Source organism: Heloderma suspectum, chromosome 5 (genome assembly GCF_057233095.1).
Source record: "Heloderma suspectum isolate Gila_16-S chromosome 5, 16-S_ref, whole genome shotgun sequence".
In the NCBI taxonomy this organism is placed as follows: Eukaryota; Metazoa; Chordata; class Lepidosauria; order Squamata; family Helodermatidae; genus Heloderma; species Heloderma suspectum.
In genome coordinates this window covers 209,457,555-209,483,223 of record NC_139462.1, presented here as the reverse complement: position 1 = coordinate 209,483,223, position 25,669 = coordinate 209,457,555, and the positions used below count along the sequence as shown (strand labels likewise).

The following is a 25,669-nucleotide window of genomic DNA, read 5'->3' as shown; positions in this document are numbered from 1 at the left end:
TGTGGGACCTGCAACGAATTGTAGTGTGGAGTACTCCATTCCATTTCCATTCCCCATGCCCAATCAACATTCAGCTTTTTGTAACCACTGAGCATGCTTGGTCCTCATTGGGCTGTTCTGGACTTTTTCTTTAGGGCTTTTTCCTAAAAGGGAAATATTGGGATTCTCCCAGGTATGCTGATACTTCCCTCTCGTGTGGCCCCATTTTCACTACATAGCCTGCATAACTCGGCACCTGAGTTAAATATTAGTGTATATAATAATGAATAAATATAGCACCTTGATCCAAAGGTCATTTACTTGAGCATGTCCCATATATTTCAGTAATTCTTACTTTGAAACAAATGTGCTTAGCACCTCAGCTTTATGTATTCTGATATTACTCCTGCTTTGAATAAGCACCTTGTGATAGATACGCTTACTAATTTCTACAAAAGTGATACATAATACAGAACGACAATCCAGCATGTGAATTGTTAGCAATGTCCTATTTTGTTGCTTGAAGGCTGTAATTCTGCAGGGAAATATTAGGATAGCTCAAAAAACCTTCTAAAAGAAAACAAATTTTGAACACGTGTGCCACATAGTGTAGGGCCTGAAGCAGCATCTGTAACTCTCATATTCATGCTTACCCAATGGTTGCCAGAGGCAACACTGGAAACTCATTTAAGTGCTGTGAATTTCCAACTGGTTGAGGAGTCTGAGGGCAGAGGTAAAGCCATAACAGAGGAGTGGAGGGACACAGTGGTTTAGTAAATCTCCATAATGCTGATCTTCACCTGCCCAGCCAACTGACCTCACCCCCCACTAACATCTGTGAATGTTTCCTTAAACGGAGGACTCAAAACACTTCGGCCAACTCCAGGAAAGAGGCATGGTGACTGCGTTCTTTAACTTGCAGAAATGCACAGAAGATCAGATCAGGGTTAGCTTTGATGGATGAGGTATGGGAGGGTAAATAGTAGAGGCTATGTGTCTGCACTAGGGCCAGCCAGCTCTACCATTAGGCAGAATGAGGTGGCTGCATGAGTTGTCAAATGCCGACCAAGAGGGAGTAGTGGTGTGGTGTTGTGAGACAGTTGCTTGTGCCACATGGCTTGCCCTAAGCTAGCCTGCTGCCCTCAGAAGAAGTGGAGGATGCTGTCCTGTTGTAAGTTGGGGTTGGACTCAATGGTCTTATAGTCCCCTTCCAACCTTACTATTCTGTGATTCCATAAAGTATTAAAGTAAGATTCAATTGCCAGTCTGGTCAGGTCCTCTATATGGGATTGGGGTCGTCTTGTCCTTCACCTTGGGGAGCAAAATGTCTTGGGCTGTATATCATTCTCTACTCATTCCACACTTAATAACTTTCAATCTACAGAACCTGACTGATTCCCTTAACAGACTTTGGCAGATAGGAGAACAGGAAGCTCTAGGCTTCCTCTGCTATTGTTTCTTGTCCACCAAAGCTAACAGTTGGTATGTAGAAAGGAGAGGATTTTAGTGTTTTGTTTTTTAGCTTTGTGGCAGTTCATGGTTTTCCACTCATGCCGCACAATTTCAAAGAAGATTGCTATGAAAAGCTCTGATTCTGATTCAGTTGGCTGTTAAGGCTTTGGATTTTCTTAGGAATGGCAGCTGCTTTATAAGCTTTTTTAGAACTAGTTTCAATATTAAATAATGTATTTAACTATTTTTCAGGCTGGTGCATGGCCTTTGACTCAGGCTCCTTCATCTACATTTGCAATTCCTCAGGAACTGGAAAAAAGTGTACAGATGGTAGGTTAGTAGGAGATTTCTTGCGATTTTTTATCTGATGGACCTAAGATGGGGTTTGAAATACATAGACTGATTGGGTTATATTGTAGAAGTTATTTACATTACATATAAATTGTGGCATTACATATAAATCAGTGTGCTTTGGTGGTTCCATGTTCTTTAAGGAGTCAGTGGTTTGAGTTTGGTCTTCTCCTAACGCTACAGCCTGAGTCTTCTATCCTGGGATATTCTGAAGATACTCCTATGGTAGGGGAAATGGTGAATGTGTGAATGTAGCCTAGTACTTTCAAATTGTCCATGAATAAGCTTACCTTATTTATGAACACCTTGTTAGGGTGTTCAAAAACCTAGTAACCACCTGCTCTTCTCTATAGACTTTAGGAGAGAACAACTTTCATTTAACTTATGCCTACTCTACTGAAATACTGACTCTCCTTGCCCCTTCCGAATACTGAATTCAGACACTAGCTTGTATAATACGTAGTCCTAACAATTTTGAAAACTGCGCCACTACTGACATCTTCTACACTTTGGAAGCTTTCTCTTGCTTCCTTTAAAAAAGAAAGGAAAGACAATATGTAAGTGTTGTTGTTTTTTTTACTCTGGTGATAATTTTTTTCCATCTGAAAGACTTTCCCCCTGAAACATGACCCAAATTCTTGATCATCTTGGAATACATAATTTCTAAGAGTGTCCCAATAGAATTCCCCTCCCACAACAACTTCATTCCAAGTAGATCTTTCACATCTACTTTCTACTTGTCATTAGAAAAACTGATTTTAGAGTTTACATGTTGATATATGATAGTGCTGTTTCTCTGACAATATTGTTAATAATTTTTAGGTCCTATACCCCTTATTAGAAATCATGAGATAATTTGTATGTGTGTACACCTTGCATTTTGTAGGCAGGGACCTCCGGAATACGGTTTCAGGCTTTTTGTAGCTTTTGGGGTGACCTTTTAAAAATGTGCTTTTCCCCTTAAAATCAAGTCTTGCTTATCGTTTTCCCTGTATCTGCCCTGAAGTACTCCATGAGATACCAGCTTGATATCAAGCTCTCTCAAGGGCCTGTTATGTTCTTTCAGTCAGTCTTTGTGTTAGCTTTCAGCTCATGTTGATACCTTGATCCAGTTTGAAGGCACCAATAAAATAATTCATCAAGTTAAATAAGAATCTTACCAATTCTGTGCTTTTTCAGACCTTAGATGGGTCCTGTGTATCTTTTCCCAGCCTTCTTTTAGATCTCTGAGAAAATGTGTCAGTCTGTCTTTAGCCTGAAAGTTACTTCCATTGTGTCAGTTACACTGAACTTGTCAGATAAAATGAACTTGAAACTTTTCTGATAGGGAAGTCTCCTGTCAGCTGAGGAATTGTGAGAAAAAGTTTAGCTTTCCCTTTGGCAAAGACATCACTCATCATTGTGTCTCTCTCTTTAGCTGCTTGTTCCTAGCAGTATCAGGATTGGTGGGGTAGACACAGTTGAAGGATGGGAAGCATCTGTTCCTTGCCCATGCGGTGGCTTTTCTCATGGAGCTATCCACCAGTCTTTAAAGTTCTGGTTGCTTATTGTTAGGCAGTTACTGTTAAATGTGGATGCTTTTAGAGTTTGGAAAAATATGCTGGGAGTATGAAGTGCTCTCTGCCTTTATAGACTGGGACCTGAATACCAAGAACATTCTAAATAGCTACCTCAGTTGCAGCGTCCATGCCCAGGACTTCCCAGCAGTGCCAGGATTGGCAGATTGAGTAAATATGAGAAGACCAGTTGACAGGTGAGGAATAAAACTGTCCCATAATAGCAACTCTAAAGGATCCTAAACTTTTCCACTCCTTACAGCCACTTTTGTAGGCTTGATCCTTTCTCCTTCTTGTGGTATCTGCTTTCATGTGTTTTTGTGTTGGAGCAGAAATCTGCCACTACTGCAAGACATTCCTCTTTTCACAAGTCCCCAGAAGTGTAGAAATACAATGGCAAAAATAGAATAGTGGGTAGAAAATAATAAGACACAAGTTTTTTCCTAACATGGGTATCCAGTTTGTTCATAAAAGGAAAACTTCTAGGTAAGGACAGTTCCTGTAAATAATGCAGGTGCCCAAATGCCAAGGCAGTCTCAACAACCAGTCACTTTCGATTGGAGCAAACCTTGGAGAATATTGGGCTAATGTAGACCCATGTTCAAATTCCTGCTCAATTACAAAGCGTGCTAGGTAGACTCTCAGCCTAACCTACCTCACAGGGATGCTGTGAGATTAAAGGGGGTGAACCTTATAAACCTCCTTGAGCCCTTTGGAGGAAAGACAGGATACAAATATAAAATTTGGAGTTTCATTCATTTTATTGCATTTCTGTACACCACATACATTTAATCTCCAAAGGGCACAATCCATTCCCACCACAAGTGTCCAGGGGGGCTTCCCAGTAGTGCTCAATAGAGCCCTGTGTTCTCCCTCCTTGCCCCAACACAGATAATACACACCAGCATAGGGAGTGGGAGATTTCTGCACACCTTACATGTCCAGTTCTGGCCCTCCCTTTCTTCAAGTTATAAGATACAAGTAACATGCTTCACTCAGAGGGAGACTGGGTTCACACATCACTTTAAGCCATGGTGGTTTATAAGCTACTCACAGTAGTTTATAAACCACCATGGATTATCATGTAGTTTGTGAGCAGTTTTCCCCTGCCAGGGTGGCTTCTTAAGCCAAAATAAGCCACTCTGATAAGCCATGGACTGAGTTTGGATGGCAAAATAACCCACGATGGTTTATTTAACCCATTGTGGATTATCATGTCACCTCTCAGGAATTTTTTGGCCCACGATGGCTTATTTGCCCAAAATAACAGATGACCCATGGTCTGCAGTAGGGTTCATTTAACCTACTGTGGGTTATTGTGTCATCTGGTAGTCATTGGGGGTTATTTTGGCCAGTTACACAGCTGTGCGGCAAGAGTGGTCAAAACCACTGCTGCACTGCTCGTTTCTGTAATCCAGGCTGGGCTCAGGGCTGTGGATCACTAAAGCGCTTTAGTGATCAAGTGAAAATGCACTGGCCCCCACCCCTGGAATACAGGCTTGTCATTATGGCACACCTGTATCCGGGGGCGGGGGGATTTTCACTTGATCACTAAAGCACTTTAGCGATCTATAGCCCTCAGCCCATGTTCACCCCAGAGTCATTGCTGGAATACAGGCTGGGCTGAGGGCTATAGGTTGCTAAAGTTCTTTAGTAATCAAGTGAAACTGCATGCACACATGCACACCCTAGCTATGATTGGGATACAGGCTTGTCATAATTAGCCTGTGTTCTGGGCCGGGGTGGGGGGTGCGGGGGACATTTTCACTTGATTGCTGAAGCGCTTTAGTGATCTCTAGCCCTTAGCCCAGGTTGTATTCAAGCAATGACTCGGGGTAAAAATGAGCCTTTTCACTTGATTGCTTTAGTGATTTATAGATCTCAGAGGAATGTGTATTTCAGCAATAGCTATGGGGAACGGGGGTGGAATGGGCAAGGATTTGTTTGTGCCAGCCCTTCTTGTTGCACTGGGTTTTCACTCCTTTCTGAGTACTAGCACTGGGTTTTGATGGTGCATCAGGTGCATCCTGACCAGGAGAGGCTGTGTGTCAAGTTCAGTCCTGATCCTGCAAACCCCCAAGGGCTTATAGCCACCACCTCCTTTTGGCTGTACTTGGGATTTTTGCTGCTTGGTGATTGGTCTTGCAGAGGTGAAACAGCGCCACTGCTCGGGTGGGAGGACTGCAGCAGGATGGCAGGGGGGTGAGTCAGACTATACACAGTAGCTTAATCAGCTACTCAGAGTTGCTTATTAACCCAGTCATGTGGTGGGGCATCATGGACTATTTAAAAAATTAAGCCATCATGGGTTATCATGACGTCTAAATGCAGCCATGGTCTACAGTGCAGTTTATTTGAATCGCCATGGCTTATCATGTCATCTGGTGCTCCACAGTGGCTTAAGGAGTAGTTTAAAGATCCCCTACAGAGTCACTTGGCAAGAGCGGTCAAAACCGCTGCAGGCGCAGCACAACCACACTACTGTGACATAAGGCAATTGGTGCTATACAGAGGAGTCTCTGAGTGTGAAGTACAATCTCCCAAGCGCACAACTGCAAAATAATCCTACCGCGACGTAGTGCAAACTAAAAATGAGGAGCTGTCAAAAGCACGCTACTACCAGTGGGGGAAACAAAAGGAATGCGGGGGGAAGAATGCAGGGTTTTGATGGAGCGTTGGGTGCCTCCCTATAGGGGAAGCTGTGTGTGAAATTTTATCCCAGTCCTGCAAACCTCCAAGGGTTTATAGATGCCACCCCCTTTTTGGTGCCAAGGGTTTTTTTCGCTTCTTTGGGTGGCTCAGAGGAACTGTGGGGTGAGGGTGGGGAGCGGTATCCAGCGCAAAGAAAGCTTGGATACCATCTTGGTCGAGTGGGAGGACTGGAGAGGGAGGAGGAGCAAGGGCAGGAAAAATAAGCTACACACAGTAGCCTGTTTGGCGGATTGTTTGGTGGATACAGTAGCTTATAAACCACAATGGCTTAAAGTGACATGCAAACCCAACCAGAGTTCCCATGCCTGTAATAGCCCGTTAAGCTGCATCAAATAGTATGAAATTTAGTTCTACAAACGTGTTTGAAACACATCAGCCAGAGCTTCTTAAAACATTTCAGAAAGTTTTTCAGGAAAAGCCACTTGCTAGATAGCTTACGTACATATCTAATAGCTCAATTCAGTGAATGCCTATTCAGAAGTAAGTCTTCGGTTCAGTGGAGCTTACTCCCCAAGTGAGCATAGGACTTCAGCCTAAATGAGCAAATAACTGTCTAAATAAAAAATGTGAAGAGGCTGCCAGCTTCAAAAATGAGAGAGAATCTTGGTCCAAATTTTGCCTGTCCCTGTTAAATCCTTCGAGGCAATGTGGGATCCACATGAGGCCAGTATGATACCAGTGGATGCTCCAGGGCAACATTTTTATGAATTTAAAGGGATACTTGATTTTTTACGCAGGTCTCAGGAGCTAGATGAAACTACATAATGAATGTTAATGAAGGAAATGATGAACAAATTGTTAAGTGACATCAACTTTTTCCTTTGGATTTTGCAAAATTGAGATGTTATAACAGCTTTAGTAAGGGCTTAACATTTCAAATGTCACTTTAATCAGTGATCTTGTTTCTAAACCCTGCTTTCTAATTTATTTGATCGGAGGAAATTAACTAATGTACTTAGAATTTAGATAGAATCTGCCTTTTTCTGAGCTTGTTTCAGACAGGCTTCGAAGAGAAGAAAGGAGACTTGGAAATTGAAAGTCTGCTAAGCTTTTCTTCTCTCCAACCTCATGGTAGCAGTGGGAGATGGCCCTAATAAAGTTTAACCCTTGAGGATTAGGAATGAAATTAAGCCAGAGTTTTTTATGTTTTGGTAATCTCCACTGCTGGTATAAGTTTCATTTAAAGCCATTAATGGTAGTAATGAGTGATAAAAAGTATCCTAATATGAAAAATATGAAACACATTTTGAGCAGTATTACTAAACTACCCAATTAAGATGTATGCATTTGACTTAATGGGATTAAAAACTAAGCATTCATGTAATAAATGTGTTTAAATATCTTATAATTAGTGATCATTAATAGTGAGATTTTTGTCTTTATAGTGTGACATAAAACATTCTTAGGGTTCACTTCAAGAGTTGCAGGGATTTATTCCAACTCCCTCTACTTCAGTAAAATACAGAATGTTCCACATTTTGTTGTATTAAAGATTCTGGGGAAACACAACGTTTTGGGACAGTTTGTTTCAGCAGTATAATTCTCTTAGAAACTCCTAAATAATCAACTAGTATGTGGCTATTACATAGTATTCGTAAAATAACTCTTAAGAACTGCTGTATAGTTAATTGGTACTAGATACCGCCAAAAGAAAGGAATAAGGTTGTTGCTTTTGCAGTTCTGTACTTTTCCTTAAAATTAAATATTTTGTAGGCCCCTCAACCTACAAAAGAACTAGCTACTGGCTTTTGAAGATTTTTTTTTTTTTTTTTTTTTTAGCACCAAGGGACCCATAAATAGGGACTACAAAGCCTGATTGTTAGCTCCTCTAGTGACCTTACCATCTTTCAAAAGAGGTCAGTGGGGCTCCTAGGGTTACTGGCGCACATGCCATTAGAACAACTGTCAGTCCACCAGCCAGTCTCTTTAATGTTGAAGAACAGCTGGAACTTCTTGCCTGACAAGTTGCTAGCTAGAATGTTTTTTGTCATACTGCATTGTGCCTTGAGGAGCTAGTGTGGCCCAATGAAGAGAGCATGAGGTTTGGTTCTGTGTGACCTGGATAACCCACGTCTTCCATGAATGTCTTGTGTGGCTTTTGGCAAATTGTTAACACTTGCCCTCAGGTCTCCATTGGTAAAATTGGGTTACTAGTAAACTTACGCACAGGATGTTGGCTTGTTTTATTTTTTTAAAGCATTCAAAGTCATTTAAAAATAGCCTCATAGCTTTAAGAAGAAATATTCTGCAGGGAAATAGACCCAGTTAAAGACACATGTCCTGTAAATTGCCATTTGGGTGCAGGTGCAAGGAGGGGCTGCAAGGGCAAAAGCTTTGTTGATTGCTCCGAAGGGTTGAGAGCTGGTAGCAACACAAAAAAACAAAGCAAGATAAAAGCTCCATGGTTGTTCAGTAGTTAGAGTGTTGGGTTTGGGCAGTGAGTTGTAGACTGGCAGAAATGTTACTCTGCTCAGCCATTAGGTTCACTGGTTGGCTTTGCATACATCGCTATTTCTCATTGTGAGAACAAATGATATTAGATCCGTGAAGCGTTTTGTATACTGAAAAGTGCTATAGAAATGAATAAACACTATGTTTTTGCTGTATTGAAATGGCATTGATATAGATAAAATTTTTCTTTCTCCTCCAGTGTTTATATATCCAGAAATGGACTGTTTCCATAATGTCATAACCCTTTTTATTTTACTATATATATTTTAAGTATTACCCACTCCTGAGTCTTCAGGATTGGTGGGTTAGCTAGGATTCTTATTCACTTTCCTGGTAATTGGATCTTTTACTTCATGTTGGTAATGATTTTCCAAACATTTGTTACATTATTTCTGATATTTAGAAACATAATGTTCATTATATTTTTGCATATTATGTGTCTACGCTCTTTGAAGTTTGTCTTGAGATATTTGGCTGAAGATCTCTGGAAATATTTGACCTAAAGAATGATTTTGTTTTACAGTTTGAATTATTTTACAGTCAGCATTTCAGTGGGAGGAAACTTACCTGGTTACATTACCTCTGCACAGGTAAAAATAAGTGTGCATGTTTTTTACCTTAAGAAAAGTTTTTCATAATGCATAATAACAATCATTTTGCTTATTAGAACCTATAAATCCTTTGAGCTTTAGAAGCAAGCCAAAAAAATCCTTAACTCAAATTGACTTACCTACCCTGACATTGTTAATACAGTTTTGCTGATTTATCTCAATTGGGTGTCTAAACTTAATCTTTCATTCTTGCCTGTAGGATTTATTGCTTTAGAGATTTTATCATTACATTATTAACTCAGAATTTTCCAGAAAGGAATTGTTTTCCAGGACTGCTCTTTGGAAAACACCCAGTTTATTAGCATAAGATGAAGAGGATTGGGGTCGTCTTGTCCTTCACCTCGGGCAGCAAAATTTCTTGGGCTTTATATTATTCTCTACTCATCCCACCCTTAATAAATTTCAATCTAGGATTCCAAATGTAAAATGTTATAATTGGGTTAAGAACACAGGCAGCTCAAAAGAGTTTGATTTTGAAAGTGTTAATGGAGAAAAGCAAATTAATATAGACATTTGTTGTTGTTGTTCAGTCGTTCAGTCATGTCCGACTCTTCGTGACCCCATGGACCATAGCACGCCAGGCCTTCCTGTCCTGCGCTCTCTCCCGGAGTGTGCTCAAGTTCATATTCATTGCATCGGTGATGCTCATCCTCTGCCGTCTCCTAGCCATCCTAGCCATCTCATCCTCTGCCGTCCCCTTCTCCTTCTGCCTTCAGTCTTTCCCAGCATCAGGGTCTTTTCCAGAGAGTTTTCTCTTCACATTAGGTGGCCAAAATATTTGAGCTTCAGCTTCAGTATCTGTCCTTCCAATGAGCACTCAAGGATGATTTCCTTTAGTATGGACTGATTTGACCTCCTTGCAGTCGAGGGGACTCGTAAGAGTCTTCTCCAGCACCACAGTTCGAAAGCATCAATTCTTCGGCGCTCAGCCTTCCTTATAGTCCAGCTCTCACAGCCATACATTACTACTGGGAAAACCATAGCTTTGATTAGACGGACCTTTGTCGGCAAGGTGATGTCTCTGCTTCTTACTATGCTGTCTAGGTTAGCCATAGCTTTCCTCCCAAGGAGCAAGCGTCTTTTAATTTCATGGCTACAGTCACCGTCTGCGGTGATCTTGGAGCCCAAGAAAGTAAAATCTGTCACTGCTTCCATTTCTTCCCCTTCTATATGTCAGGAAGTGATGGGGCCAGATGCCATGATCTTAGTTTTTTTAATGTTGAGTTTCAAACCAGCTTTTGCACTCTCCTCTTTCACCCTCAACAAGAGGCTCTTGAGATCCTCTTCGCTTTCTGCCATTAGGGTGGTATCGTCTGCATATCGGAGGTTGTTGATAATTCTCCCAGCAATCTTAATTCCGACCTCTGATTCATCCAACCCGGCATTTCTCATGATGTACTCTGCATATAAGTTAAATAAGCAGGGTGACAATATGCAGCCTTGTTGTACTCCTTTCCCAATTTTGAACCACTCGGTTGCTCCATGTCTGGTTCTTACTGTTGCTTCTTGACCCTCGTACAGGTTTCTCAGGAGACAGGTAAGGTGGTCTGGTACTCCCATCACTTTAAGAATTTGCCACAGTTTGTTGTGATCCACACAATCAAAGGCTTTAGCGTAGTCAATGAAGCAGAAATAGACGTTTTTCTGGAATTCTCTTGCTTTCTCCATGATGCAGCGAATGTTGGCGATTTGATCTCTAGTTCCTCTGCCTCTTCGAAACCCAGCTTGTACTTCCGGTAGTTCTCGGTTCGCATACTGCTGAAGCCTAGCTTGTAGGATTTTGAGCATCACCTTGCTGGCATGTGAAATGAGCGCAATTGTGCGGTAGTTTGAACACTCTTTGGCGTTGCCCTTCTTTGGAATTGGAATGTAAACTGACCTTTTCCAGTCTTGCGGCCATTGTTGAGTGTTCCAAATTTGTTGGCATATTGAATGCAGCACTTTAACAGCATCATCTTTTAGGATTTTAAATAGCTCAGCTGGAATACTGTCATCTCCACTAGCTTTGTTGTTAGTAATGCTTCCTAAGGCCCACTTGACTTCACTTTCTAGGGTGTCCGGCTCAAGTTCAGTGACCGCGCTATCATGTCTATCAGGGACATTCAGATCTTTCCTGTATAATTCTTCTGTGTATTCTTTCCACCTCTTCTTAATCTCATCTGCTTCTGTTAGGTCCCTGCCTTCTTTGTCCTTTATCATGCCCGTCTTTGCACAAAACGTTCCCTTGAGATCTCCGATTTTCTTGAAGAGATCTCTAGTCTTTCCCATTCTGTTGTTTTCCTCGATTTCTTTGCATTGTTCATTTAAGAAGGCCTTCTTGTCTCTCCTTGCTATTCTCTGGAACTCTGCATTCAGTTGGGTATATCTTCCCCTTTCTCCCTTGCTTTTCGCTTCCCTTCTTTCGTGAGCTACTTGTAAAGCCTCATCAGACAGCCACTTGGCTTTCTTGCATTTCTTTTTCTTTGGGATGGATTTCGTTGCTGCCTCCTGAACAATGTTACGGACCTCCGTCCATAGTTCCTCAGGCACTCTGTCTATCAGGTCTAATCCCTGAAATCTATTCCTCACCTCCACTGTGTATTCATAAGGGATATGATTTAGGTCATACCTGAATGGTTTAGTGGTTTTCCCTACGTTCTTCAATTGAAGCCGAAATTTTGCAACAAGAAGCTCATGATCTGAGCTACAGTCAGCTCCAGGTCTTGTTTTGACTGACTGTATAGAGCTTCTCCATCTTTGGCTGCAAAGGACATAATCAATCTGATTTCGATATTGACCATCTGGTGATGTCCATGTGTAGAGTCGTCTCTTGTGCTGTTGGAAAAGAGTGTTTGCTATGATCAGCGTGTTCTCTTGGCAAAACTCTGTTAGCCTTTGTCCTGCTTCATTTTGTACACCAAGGCCATGCTTGCCTGTTACCCCGGTGATTTCTTGACTTCCTACTTTAGCATTCCAATCCCCTATGATGAAGAGGACATCTTTTTTTGGTGTTAGTTCTAGAAGGTGTTGTAGGTCTTCATAGAACCGATCAACCTCAGCTTCTTCGGCATCAGTGGTTGGGGCATAGACTTGAATTACTGTGATGTTGAATGGTTTGCCTTGGATTCGTACTGAGATCATTCTATCGTTTTTAAGATTATACCCCAGTACTGCTTTTCCCACCGTTCTGTTGACTATGAGTGCTACTCCATTTCTTCTAAGGGATTCTTGCCCACAATAGTAGATATAATGGTCACCTGAATTAAATTCGCCCATGCCTGTCCATTTTAGTTCGCTGATTCCCAAGATGTCGATGTTCAATCTTGCCATCTCATGTTTGACCACCTCCAGCTTACCTTGATTCATTGATCTGACATTCCAGGTTCCTAAACAATATTGTTCTTTACAGCATCGGATTTTCTTTTCACCACCAGACACATCCACAGCTGAGTGTCCTTTCGGCTTTGGCCCAGCCGCTTCACTCTTTCTGGCGCTACTTGGAAATACCCTCTGGTCTTCCCCAGTAGTATATTGGACACCTTCCGACCTGAGGGGCTCATCTTCCGGTGTCATCTCTTTTAGCCTTGTGTTAAGTTCCATGGGGTTTTCTTGGCAAGAATACTGGAGTGGGTTGCCATTTCCTTCTCCAGTGGACCACATTTTGTCAGAACTCTCTGCCATGACCTGTCCGTCTTGGGTGGCGCTGCACAGCATAGCTTATGGCTTCACTGAGTTACGCAAGCCCCTTCGCCGCAACAAGGCAGTGATCCATGAAGGGGACATACTGTATAGACATACAGAATTGTATTCTGTATAGACATACAGAAGAACAAAGTTGGGCACAGGATGTAAAATTTACGGTACTAAACACATTTAGTAAGACTTCTGCAATACACACGAGTATGGGTTTTACGCAAACTCTTTCTTGTATTGAGATGGCCCTTTTAATAAAACTAGGCAAGATATTCTAATTAAAATTTTGGAATACTTCTATAGCACTTGTCAGTTTTCAGAGCGCTTTACTTTTCTTATTTCATTTCTCTTCGCAACAACCCTGTAAGCCAGGTTAGGTTACTGTTTCTTAACCACCAGGCTGGGATCCAATAGTAGTTCTTGTAGGGGCATTTCATGCCTACTCCCAAGATGAAGAAAAGATGCCATGTTTTACTTGTAACATAGGTTGCATATTATACTAGTGTATAAAATGTATAATTAATTTGCAGGTGAGGTCAAAATGAATTATTTGTGCAAACCGTATGTAGCCATGGTCACAACCTACCAAATGGCAGTGCTCCTTGCTTTCAACAATAGTGAAACTGTCAGTTACAAAGAACTTCAAGACAGTACACAGATGAATGAAAAGGAACTGACAAAAACTATCAAATCATTACTTGATGTCAAAATGATCAACCATGACTCAGACAAGGTATGTCACAAAGATGACATAGAACATCTTGTTGGAATGCCTTTGCTTCTGTCTCTTACTTGCATTTCCAAGTGTTTTATTTTGTATTTTTCTTGGAGGTAAACTATTGTCTTCCATCATTACTAAACCACAGCAAATATAGAAAAATATATTGGCCACATTTTTTTGCAGGTTTGGATTGTTGTCCATGAGAACTGCACAGCTAGTTACGCATGCTTGAAAAAGTTTTGGGGTATGTGTTTTTTTTTAACCTCAGGTCCCAGGGCACACTGCTTTTGAAACTTAGGGGTGTTCAAAAACAGTTTGTAAATATGGCATGGAGGCTTGCTTTTTCAAAATAGGTGGAAAGTTTAAAAAAAAAAACCCTCACTGGGCACACCTCAAATAGTTCTTTGGATGCTAACCGAAGTCTGGAAGTATGTGTGTTCTATGCATCAACTAAGTGAAACTTCTTTGTGAAAGGGACTTTGGTTAGCAGGGAGAACATCATAAAGCACCTCTCAACTAGAGCTTTCCTGACCTTGAAATGAGTTAGCATTGGGTCATTCCTAGAAGAGGCAAAAGGAAGTTTCCTAACCAAATCCTTGAGCAGTTCTGCACCTTTTCCCTCTACAGCATAGGCATGTCCTTGGTTATGTCTACTCCACAGCTGAAAGCAGATTATCTATAAGGAGAAGTGCACTTTTTCCCAGCGTCCCTTGTAATTCAATTTTAGAGGACTAGGAAATACAGTTTTCCTTGTTACTTTTGTATTAAATACTACTTTCATACTAAATTCTAATGCCACAGGATTGATATACTAATGCTTGTTCTAATTACTTTCCAGTAATGTTACATTTACTGTATTTTTTTCTTGTTAACAACTTTAGGGATTCTGTGTTCAGCATAGTGAAACAATTACACTGGGTTCATTTTAAAACTGCATTACCTTCACTGTCCTGGACAACCAGACTGTAGCATAGGGAAGTTAAATAATTGAAACTTCCCAAATTGAGCAAGTAGCAATATGTTTACATTTCAGTGTAGGAGATGTAAGCCATATGTATCTAGATTTTTCAAGCAAACTGTCCTTGGGAAAACAGACAAGCTGTTAACGTCTTTGGCACCATTTCTCTGTGTGTTTGTGTGTGAGAGTGAGAGAAGGGTGCCGGGGCGGGGAGAGAGAAATAACACATGTGTTTCTCATTGCAGGAAGATGTAGAGGCAGAGTCTACTTTTTCATTAAATATGAACTTCAGCAGTAAACGAACAAAATTTAAAATCACTACATCAATGCAAAAAGATACGCCACAGGCAAGTATTTCTGTCAGCTTTGATAATATGTTGCTTGAGGTTCTGTGGAAGGTATGGTATAAAATTGAAACTGATTTTCAAAACTGAAACTTTTTGGTGTTGACAAAGGAAAGGCTAATGGGAGGGATGCAAGAATACTGACACAATGGGCAGCAGGACATTTCAAATAAGTTGGACAGTAAGACATTTTGAAGTTGCCAAATCCAGTGCATATAGATTGCTATTACAATCATATCCCAGCAATGAGTTGGATCCAAGTCCATACTTGGGCACACCCATTGAAATCAACAGGACTTAAAACAAGTTGCATTGATTTCAATGGGCCCACTCTAAGTATGACTAGGTATTGATCCAACCCAATATAAATAATCCACGAACAGGTTATGGCACACTTGTACCTAGCTCTCTGTGCCAAAAAAAAGTTAAGTTCTCCACAACCTAAAAATGGTATTAAGGAAGTTAAAGAGGAAAACCATCTATTCACTGGCAAGGCAGTACATTGCAAATAAGTGTTGGGCCTTGAATTGAGAAGGGTGAATGTTTTTTGTTTGTTTTTAGAGGAAAGAACTAAAAATATTCCTGAATCGGGGGGGGGGGGGGGAGGTCTCACGTACGTGTGTGTGTGTGTGTGTGTGTGTTCGTTCTGCGTGGGCCCACAATACTTTTTGGTTTTTGTTTACTTCACGTGCAATGCGTACTGTTCTATTTTGTTCCTTGGTTTTTGTTTATTTCATTAGGATTCTTCAAATTATTTAATACATCTTCTATTATCTGACAGAACTTGAAATCTACTTTCTAATGCCTCTGTAGTGCAACCCTATACATACTTACTCAGAAGTAAGTCCCACTCTTTTCAGGGATACATATGCCTGTATATGTGTGCTTAAGATTGCGACCTTTATTCTCTGACGTTTTTTCAGGTTTCTTGTTCATTCTTTGCATGAAAGCCTCAAATCTGTTTCAAACAACTTAAATTCTGTTTAACCTTGTTTTTCCTAACATAGGAAATGTGTTTTCTGTTTTTCTTGAAGTTTTCCATTTTTTATTCCTAGTTTTCATGGTACATGTTTGTTTATATCCTGGAAACACTATTTAAGATTCTGAACACTGTCCTCATTACGTATATCATGGACATATTTACAACTGTATCCAGAAAAATATTGCACTACCAGTTACTTATAATATAGCACTACCCAATACCTTTTATCACAATACTAAAAATAATCACACTGCCCATTACACTATTACAAAATATTTTTATTTTATTTATTTATTTATTTCATTTCTATACCGCCCAATAGCCGAAGCTCTCTGGGCGGTTCACAAAAATTATTTTTGAAATACAAAATATTGTATTTCTCTTCAAACAGTCGCACTGTCCCATTGACAATACATTATGAACTATTTGACCTGTCACTTTAAAATAAAAGAACATTAAATTCTAAGTTGAGTATTCAATTATTACGCTTCCCGCTAAAGACAAATTGCACTGCCGGATATAGAATATGATACCCCTTGACTACATCATTTGTAGCCAAAGGTGGCGGACATCCATGCAGTCGGTAAAAACAAGACCTGGAGCTGATTGTAGTTCAGATCACAAACCTTATTGCACAATTTAGAATCAGACTAAAGAGAATAGGGAAGACCCACAGATCAGGTAGATATGAGCTCACTAATATTCCTCATGAATATGCAGTGGAGGTGAAGAATAGATTTAAGGGACTAGATTTAGTAGATACGGTCCCGGAAGAACTATGGACAGAAGTTCGCAACCTTGTTCAGGAAGCGGCAACAAAAAGCGTCCCAAAGAAAAAGAAAACCAAGAAGGCAAGATGGCTGTCTGCTGAGACACTGGAAGTAGCCCAAGAAAGAAGGAAAGCAAAAGGCAACAGTGATAGGGGGAGATATGCCCAATTAAATGCAAAATTCCAGAGGTTAGCCAGAAGAGATAAGGATTTATTTTTAAACAAGCAATGCACGGAAGTGGAAGAAGATAATAGAACAGGAAGGACAAGAGACCTCTTCCAGAAAATTAGAAACATCGGAGGTGAATTCCAGGCAAAAATGGGTATGATCAAAAACAAAGATGGCAAGGACCTAACAGAAGCAGAAATGATCAAGGAAAGGTGGCAAGAATATTTGGAAGATCTGTATAGGAAGGATAATATGGGGGATAGATTTGTCGGTGTGGTCAGTGAGCTAGAGCCAGACATCAGGAAGAATGAGGTTGAATGGGCCTTAAGAAGCATTGCTAATAACAAGGCAGCAGGAGATGACGGTATCCCAGCTGAACTGTTTAAAATCTTGCAAGATGATGCTGTCAAGGTGATGCATGCCATATGCCAGCAAATTTGGAAAACACAAGAATGGCCAACAGATTGGAAAAAATCAACCTATATCCCCATAGCAAAAAAGGGATACACTAAAGAATGTTCAAACTATTGAACAGTGGCACTTATTTCACATGCCAGTGAGGTAATGCTCAAGCTCTTGCAAGGTAGGCTCCAGCAATTCATGGAACGAGAATTGCCAGATGTACAAGCTGGGTTTAGAAGAGGCAGAGGAACTAGAGACCAAATTGCCAGTATCCGCTGGATAATGGAGAAAGCCAGGGAGTTTCAGAAAAACATCTATTTCTGTTTTATTGACTATTCTAAAGCCTTTGACTGTGTGGATCGTAACAAATTGTGGCAAGTTCTTGGTGGTATGGGGATACCAAGTCATCTTGTCTGCCTCCTGAGGAATCTGTATAATGACCAAGTAGCAACGGTAAGAACAGACCACAGAACAACGGACTGGTTTGAGTACAGCAGGGCTGTATACTCTCACCCTACCTATTCATCCTGTACACAGAACACATCATGCGATGTGCTGGGCTTGATGAATCCAAGGCTGGAGTTAAAATCGCTGGAAGAAACATTAACAATCTCAGATATGCAGATGATGCCACTTTGATGGCTGAAAGCGAGGAGGAGCTGAGGAACCTTACGACGAAGGTGAAAGAAGAAAGTGCAAAAGCTGGGTTGCAAGATTATGGCAACCAGCTTGACTGAGAACTGGCAAATAGAGGGAGAAAACGTGGAGGTAGTGACAGACTTTGCATTTCTAGGCGCAAAGATTACTGCAGATGCTGACTGCAGCCAGGAAATCAGAAGACGTTTACTTCTTGGGAGGACAACAATGACAAATCTTGATAAAATAGTGAAGAGCAGAGACATCACACTGACAACAAAGGTCCGCATAGTTAAAGCAATGGTATTCCCCGTACTAACCTCTGGCTGCGAGAGCTGGACCATAAGGAAGGTTGAGCGAAGGAAGAGAGATGCTTTTGAACTGTGGTGCTGGAGGAAAATTCTGAGAGTGCCTTGGACTGCGAGAAGATCAAACCAGTCCATACTCCAGGAAATAAAGCCAGACTGCTCACTTGAGGGAATGATATTAAAGGCAAAACTGAAGTACTTTGGCCATATAATGAGAAGACAGGACACCCTGGAGAAGATGCTGATGCTAGGGAAAGTGGAAGGCAAAAGGAAGAGGGGCCGACCAAGGGCAAAATGGATGGGATGATATTCTGGAGGTGATGGACTCGACCTTGAGGGAGCTGGGGGTGGTGACGGCCGACAGGAAGCTCTGGTGTCGGCTGGTCCATGAAGTCACGAAGAGTTGGAAGCGACTGAGCGAATAAACAACAACCCCTTAATGCACATTCCTATGATCAACTACCCCACCTCTTTCTGGTAAGCCACAGTAAACTGGGGGCAGGGGACAACAACCACTTCACAGGACAGGAAGAAGTCGATCACAAGCTGAATATGAGGCAACAATGTGATGTGGCTGTAAAAAAGGCCAATGCTATTTTGAGCTGCATTAATAGAAGCATAGCTTCCAAATCCCGGAAAGTACTAGTTCCCCTCTACTCAGTACTGGTTAGGCCTCATCTGGAGTACTGTGGCCAGTTCTGGGCACTGCACTTTAAGAAGGATGCAGACAAGCTGGAGAGGGTTCAGAGGAGGGCAACAAAGATGATGAGGGGACTGGAAACAAAGCCCTATGAGGAGAGACTGAAAGAACTGGGCATGTTTAGCCTTGAGAAGAGAAGACTGAGGGGAGATATGATAGTGCTATTTATTTATTTATTTATTTATTTATTATTTCATTTCTATACCACCCAATAGCCGAAGCTCTCTGGGCAGTTCACTCTTCAAGTACTTGAAAGGTTGTCACAGACAGGAAAAGCCAGAATCTCTTCTCAGTCATCCCAGAGTGCAGGACATGGAATAATGGGCTCAAGTTACAGGAAACCAGATTCCGGCTGAACATCAAGAAAAACATCCTGACTGTTAGAGCAATGCGACAATGGAACCAATTACCTAGGGAGGTGGTGGGCTCTCCCACACTGGAGGCATTCAAGACGAGGTTGGACAGCCATCTGTCAGGGATGCTCTGACTTGGATTCCTGCATTGAGCAGGGGGTTGGACTCGATGGCCTTGTAGGCCCCTTCCAACTGTTCTATGATTCTAAGTCTCAGTACAGTACAGCTAGCAATGTTAGGCGTTTCAACATGTTAAGAACTATAGCTTCAAAAATACAGAGTTTGAGCTTGGAATGTCATTCTTTTCAGCCATGTGTCATAACCAATAATTAGGGTGCAATCCTGCCTCGTGTGGCGCAGAGTGGTAGGTGGCAGTAGCGCAACTGAAACTCTCCCCATGACCTGAGTTTGATCCCAGCGGAAGCCGGGTCTTGGGTAACCGGCTCAGGTCGATTCAGCCCTCCATCCTTCCGAGGCTGGTAAAACGAGTACTCAGCTTGCTGGGGGAAAGGTAGTCACAACTGGGGAAGACAATGGCAAACCACCCCACTACAGTCTGCGATGAAAATGCCGGCTTAAGCGGTGTCCCTCTAGAGGTCAGTAATGACCCGGTGCTTGCACAAGTGGAACCTTTCCTTTCCTTTCCTATCTAGATAGGCGGCCACCTCTGAACTCAGAGGCAACCGCCTATCCAAAGCAGGACAGGAAAAGCACGGAGGGGATCATTCCCTCCATGCTTCTCCTGCCCTGGTTTTTCTTCTAGACAGCCGATTGCACGAGGCAGTGCGGAAGTGGGGGGAGGTCGGAGCCTGTGACGTTGGTTCCCGGAAAATAGCATATCCTGTGGCCGTCTAGCCTCTGTCTAGCGGCCATAGGGTTGCTCTCTTAAATAAGCTAAGAATGAATGTATCTTACATCTCAGCTTCATAATAAGCTACAGCAGGGGTCCTCAGTGCGGCAGGTGCCATGGCAGCCACAGGGACTTCCCCCCATGAAGCTCTCTACTCCCTGCCCCCTTCACAAAGTTTTTTTTAAATAAAAACCTTGTAAAATGTTAGGGTAGTCTTCTTTTTCTCCCTTTCTAGCCTCTGGCCTTGCTCTTTTTCTCCCTCTACCCCTTTGCCTTGCTATTTCTCCCTCCCAGCCTGTAGTCTCAGTCAGTCAGTCAGTCAGTCAGTCTCTCTCTCTCTCTCTCTCTCTCTCTCTCTCTCTCTGAGGCCCACACACACCCCTCTCTTCAGCTACTTTTGACTAGCCAGGCTGCCATGGCAGCCATTATGTGACTAGCTGCATCCTCCGTGGGAGCCATTTTGTGGTTGTGCCACAGTTTGTCAAACTGTTTATCACTACACTGATCCCATAAGAGTTTCTGGCAGTGGAATCCTAAAGCATGCTTATTAGGAAGTAAACCCTAAGCTCACAGGGAGTCTTCAATTCCTTTACAGTGCCATCCCTAGCATGTTTACTCAGAAGTAACTCAACTTTTTGTTGCCTCTTAGTGTACATGGACAGCCAGTTTTTAGGTAGTTCCTCAAAATACTGTAGACCAGGGGTAGGCTACATAGTGCCCACAGGCACTAATACCATTCTTGGCACCCACCAAGGTGTCCTACCCCTCCCAGTTTCCATGATGGATACATGGGGTGCTTGCATGTGTGTGTGGAAGAGAGTGCATCTGTGGGTGGTGAACCTAGGGAGGTGGTGGGCCCTCCCACACTGGAGGCATTCAAGACGAGGCTGGACAGCCATCTGTCAGGGATGCTCTGACTTGGATTCCTGCATTGAGCAGGGGGTTGGACTCGATGGCCTTGTAGGCCCCTTCCAACCCTACTATTCTATGATTCTAACGAGTGAAAAAAGTGTTTAGGGGGCAATGATTTGACTGGTAGAGGAGGGGCCAGGGGAGAAAAAGCATTTGCTTTTTGTGAAATATGTTTCTGTTGGTGCTAAAAACTGTGGGTTCAAAGGAGTTGTTCAGTGTGTTGGGGCCCGCCTTGTACTCAGTCTTTTGGGCAGTTTGCTTGTCCTTTGACACCTCCCATGACAGCTGTTTTGTGGGTGGTGTGCAAGATAGTTTCTCAAATTTCCAAATGTGCCCTCAGGCCTAAAAGGATTGTCTACCCCTGCTGTAGACAATAGGTAGTATCCTATACTGCCACTACACTTCTGCTAGTTCTGTTGCGCTAGTGGTCCAATCCACTAGCGCAACAGGAACTAGCACAGAATAAATGGAAATGCTCTGTTCCCAAATGGGGAAGGTCAGTTTATCTCCCTTCTGTAAGCTCTGTTTTTTTTTGCCCCATTCCAGAAACTAGCGTTGCCACTTGTTTCCATGCTAGCTCCTGTTGCGCTAGTAGTCCATTCATTTCCACTTGTTTCAAAAACAGCTAGTTCCTGTTGCGCTAGCAATCCATTCTATTCTTCTAGAGCGGGGACAGAATGCAGGTGTGGTTACATAGGGCAGTATCCTATAATTATTCGATGTAGCCACACCTCCATATTTTAGAACCCAGAGACGTGTCTAGTTTATGTGAAGAGCGCTTCATTCCAGCTCTTGTAGTTAAAAGAAAACAAAATAAGTAAAGTGCCTTGTTCAGGTTGTGTCCAGCATCTCAGAGCTGTCACTGTTTTTCATCCTGAATAGCAGTTCCAAAGGAGAAATTCATTCACACAATACTAAACTTTTCTTTAGCAGTTGTTTCTGGAGGTTCTATTCTGTAAAGCTGTTCTGGTGAATGGGAGACAAATCCTGCTGCATCAGACAAGTGGTCCAGCTAGTTGATCATCCTATTTTCCACGGTGGCCACTCAGATGCCTCTAGGAAGCCCATAAGCAGGAACACGAAAGCAACCCTGTCCCATTACTGCTCCCAGCAGCCAATATTCAGTGGTAAATTGCCTTCGAACCTGAGGTTATATATAGCTATCATGACTAGGACACATTGAAGGAATGCTGAGATTGTAGCTTTGCTTACCAGAGACAGGAAGGAAGAATGCATATCCCACTTGTTTTGAGTAGCACATTCTTTGGATTTATAACAGTTGACCTGAGAATATTCAATGAATCTTTCCAACATATTTATAAGAATTACCTTGCAGGATCTGACCCAGATCAGTCTATTCCAGCATTCTATTTTCAGCAGCCAACCACATGCTTCTAGAAGCTCGCAATTAGAGAGTGACAAGAATGGTCTTCCTCTGCTGTTCATCCCCAGTGTACTGTTTTCAGCCATATTTTGCCTCTGTGTGGTTCCATTCAGCTATTATGACTATATACCCATCTTCCATGAGTATCTAAAACTGTTGTTTCCCAAAATGTATCTACACTAATAGGTTTTATTGCATCTTGTCGTGAATTCCGTTCTGCATTGTGTGAAGTAGTACTCTCTTTTGGCCCACCTGCACTTAACTGCACATCACCTTTATTTTACTTCTAGTATTATATAAGAGAAAGAAATGTTCTTTCTCCCTAAATCGTTCATAGTTTTTATAAACCCCTATGTTGATCCCTGATGTTTTTCTTAAAACCTAAATTCTAAATTGCATAGCTTTTTCAATATTATGCTTCTATGCCTCTTGCCTTTCTTTGTTTAAAATGCCCGTGGCGGCTTAGAGGGTTGTCTCAGTGGTCTCTCATCCAGGAAACTCTGAGATCAACACCCACTTTAGCTTCAAAGAGCACTAGAGCATTAACTTGCCCCAGATTATTTACTGACAAAGCGCCAACTAACCTTGAATATCATGGAATGTGCAATTTGAACATACAACTCCATGGTTGCACACCCGGTACAAACATCTCAATTAACCCCCTTAATTGCACTTTTCTTAACTATTGCTGTTCATATGTTGCAGGAGACAGAGCAAACCAGAAGTGCTGTAGATGAAGATAGGAAAATGTACCTTCAGGCTGCTATAGTCCGCATCATGAAAGCACGAAAACTGCTACGACACAATGCTCTAATTCAGGAGGTATGTGCGACCTGGTGTTACAGAGGTGCTGGTGGAAGTATTCAGAACAGAGGAGATCTTGTTAAGAGAGACAGTTTATATTTAGCTATTTTGACTGGCTTAGTATGCCCTAATGCTATGTATACATTGGAGCTCTGGTTTTGGAACAGTGGATTTTAAATACACAGCTTACGATATAAATTGTCACGCTAGACATCCCTCAGCAGCAGCAAACCAAGCGACATAAAAATGTTGTAGTGCATCTGAAAGATGGTTGGACTTTAGAAATTCTCCACCAGGAGCAAGTCCTGTGACCATGTAGTGTAAGCTTGTTATGTGGACTGTTTGCAGGCAATTCTGAGCCTGTTCACAGAGAGATTGCATAGAGAAACGCACATGTGAGCTGGGTGACACATTGAAACTGCAGGTAGCAATTTTCATAATCGGAAGAGTATCTTTTTCCAGAAGTCCTGATAATGGAATTGACTTCATTTGTCAGCAAGTTGACATATGCATTCCTCCATATGAGGCCTGATGCTCTGAGGACAGATCAAGAGTTTTCATATGTACACCAGTTGCTGGGGAACGGGTGGGAGGGTGCTGTTGCACTCATGTCCTGCTTGTGGTTGTCTGGTCGACAGCCGGTTGGCCGCTGTGTGAACAGAATGCTGGACTAGGTGGACCCTTGGTCTGATCCAGCCTGGCTCTTCTTATGTTCTTACATGCAGGAGAAAAATATGTGAATTGGCCCATAGTTCAAAAAAATGAATGTTTGCCGTTTTAAAAACATTGATGTGCAAAATGTGGTAATTGGCTTGATTTTGAGGCTCATTAACTAGATGGTATTTATATAAAGCCTCTCTCTCTCTCTCTCTCTCTCTCTCTCTCTCTCTCTCTCAGGTAATTAGCCAATCAAGAGCTAGGTTTAACCCAAGTATCAGCATGATTAAAAAATGTATTGAAGTTCTGATAGACAAACAGTACATTGAGCGGAGCCAGGCCTCAGCAGATGAGTACAGCTATGTAGCATGAGATTATAATCCTGCAGGTATGGTTGTACGGATATCATTGCTGTCACTGCTTGGTGTGTCCTGTGGGGGAAAAAAGCAGGTCTGTTGTGCCTCCATAATTGGTCACTTGGCAGCCCCTGTTTTTTCTGCTGTTTACAACATCACCAGTGCCATGTCATGAGCGTCAATGAAAACAAAAAGCCTATAGATATTCCAAGCTCATGTCATTATGACATTTCTTAAAACTTTACTAAAAGAGAATGAGTGAAGTCTTGCTGAAATGTGGAAATTTTGGTTGAATACCATGCTTCACCCTTCACCCCCTCCATCCCCCCACGTTTGCAGTTGATGTTTTTTAATGTATCTTAAAAGGCAAAGTTAAAACAGACTAAATATTGTAATATGGCAGATAACATAATAATTGTATCTACATTAAAATGTAAAAACAAGAACATGATACTGCTGCTTGTCAAATAAATAAAGAAATGGAATATGTTCTGTGACTTGATTTTTAATTCAGAAATAAAGCAGTTTTGAAGGATTACATCTACATTATTTCCAGGCTTAAGTACACCTACAGCCTAGTCCTATGCATTTTTATTTGGAAGCAAGGCCCATTTAGTGCAATGGCATTTATTTCATGTAGGTGGGCATGGACTGTGGCCATTTGTTAAAATGGTATTATATTAAAATAATAGATCTTATTTCCAGGTTACTCGGTTCAGGACTGAACTGCAAATATGGAAACTGGAGAGTTCTGATTTGCCTGCAATATGATTAGCAGGGCCGGCATCAAAGGCTGGCATGGTTGGGCACCTGCCAAGGGCACACACTCAAGCAGGGGCCTACTGATAAGAATCCCCTGGAGCTGTTCCTCTTCACCTTTGGAGCCTCTTGTTCACCTGCCTCTTAGTCTGGCCTAGACAATGGAGGTGGTAGAAAGGAGAAGCAGTAAATGCCTGTCAAGCCAGCAGTAGAAGTGTTGAGAAAGAGAAGGAGCAATATCAGCTAGTGCAGTGAGGGGAGGCCCATGAGGGTGTCTTGCCCAAGGGCCCTCAGAAACTTGGAGCTGGCACTGATTAAGGCTTTCTTTCTTTTTTTGGCTGACTTTACCAGATGTTAAAAGAACTGGTCACATGATATAATTCATTGTGATCTGACTTTTATGTAACTTGCATTGCCCCGACCCTCTTTAAAAATATTCTTTGCCATGTAAAACCACTGCTGAAGTACTAATTTAGCCTCGTAGTTTAAAAGGTTCAAACAGCAGCTTGGCTATCCTCTGCTTCACAGCAAGGCTACCCTATCTTTTCTACTGATTTTGGGAGAGATCAACTTAAGGGAGCTATTCTGTATCTGTGTACCAGGCACCCTGAATCCCTAATGACACTACAAAGAGCGTGAGAGGGAAAAGAAGAGAAGCATGCCTGGATTTACTGGGCAGGTTTAGACCCTTGCAAATGGTCTTTATTTATATCTGACGGAATTGGTTTTTTTACCCCTTTTAGTTAAGTCCGTTGTGCCATAGGCTTATGTTTATCCACAAATCAAAATACCAGCAAAGAAGAACATAAAGATAAAAGGTG

General features: G+C 41.9%; 1 protein-coding gene across 13 annotated transcripts in view; it reads left to right on the top strand.

The window, feature by feature from the left end:
• Positions 1-25,669, top strand: part of CUL2 (cullin 2) — a 55,282-nt gene that overhangs the window by 28,292 nt on the left and 1,321 nt on the right. For 11 of the 13 annotated variants that reach the window (XM_084859204.1, XM_084859211.1, XM_084859208.1 and 8 more), the window contains 6 exons: positions 1,684-1,761; positions 9,025-9,091; positions 13,315-13,517; positions 14,709-14,810; positions 22,978-23,094; positions 23,974-24,574. In XM_084859204.1, the coding sequence (XP_084715330.1) occupies positions 1,684-1,761; positions 9,025-9,091; positions 13,315-13,517; positions 14,709-14,810; positions 22,978-23,094; positions 23,974-24,105 (699 nt within the window). In that variant the 3' untranslated portion in view covers positions 24,106-24,574. Of the gene's footprint in view, positions 1-1,683; positions 1,762-9,024; positions 9,092-13,314; positions 13,518-13,688; positions 13,750-14,708; positions 14,811-22,977; positions 23,095-23,973; positions 24,575-25,669 lie in introns of those variants that run through there. The other 2 variants (XR_014792450.1, XM_084859213.1) reach the window with 2 other exon arrangements.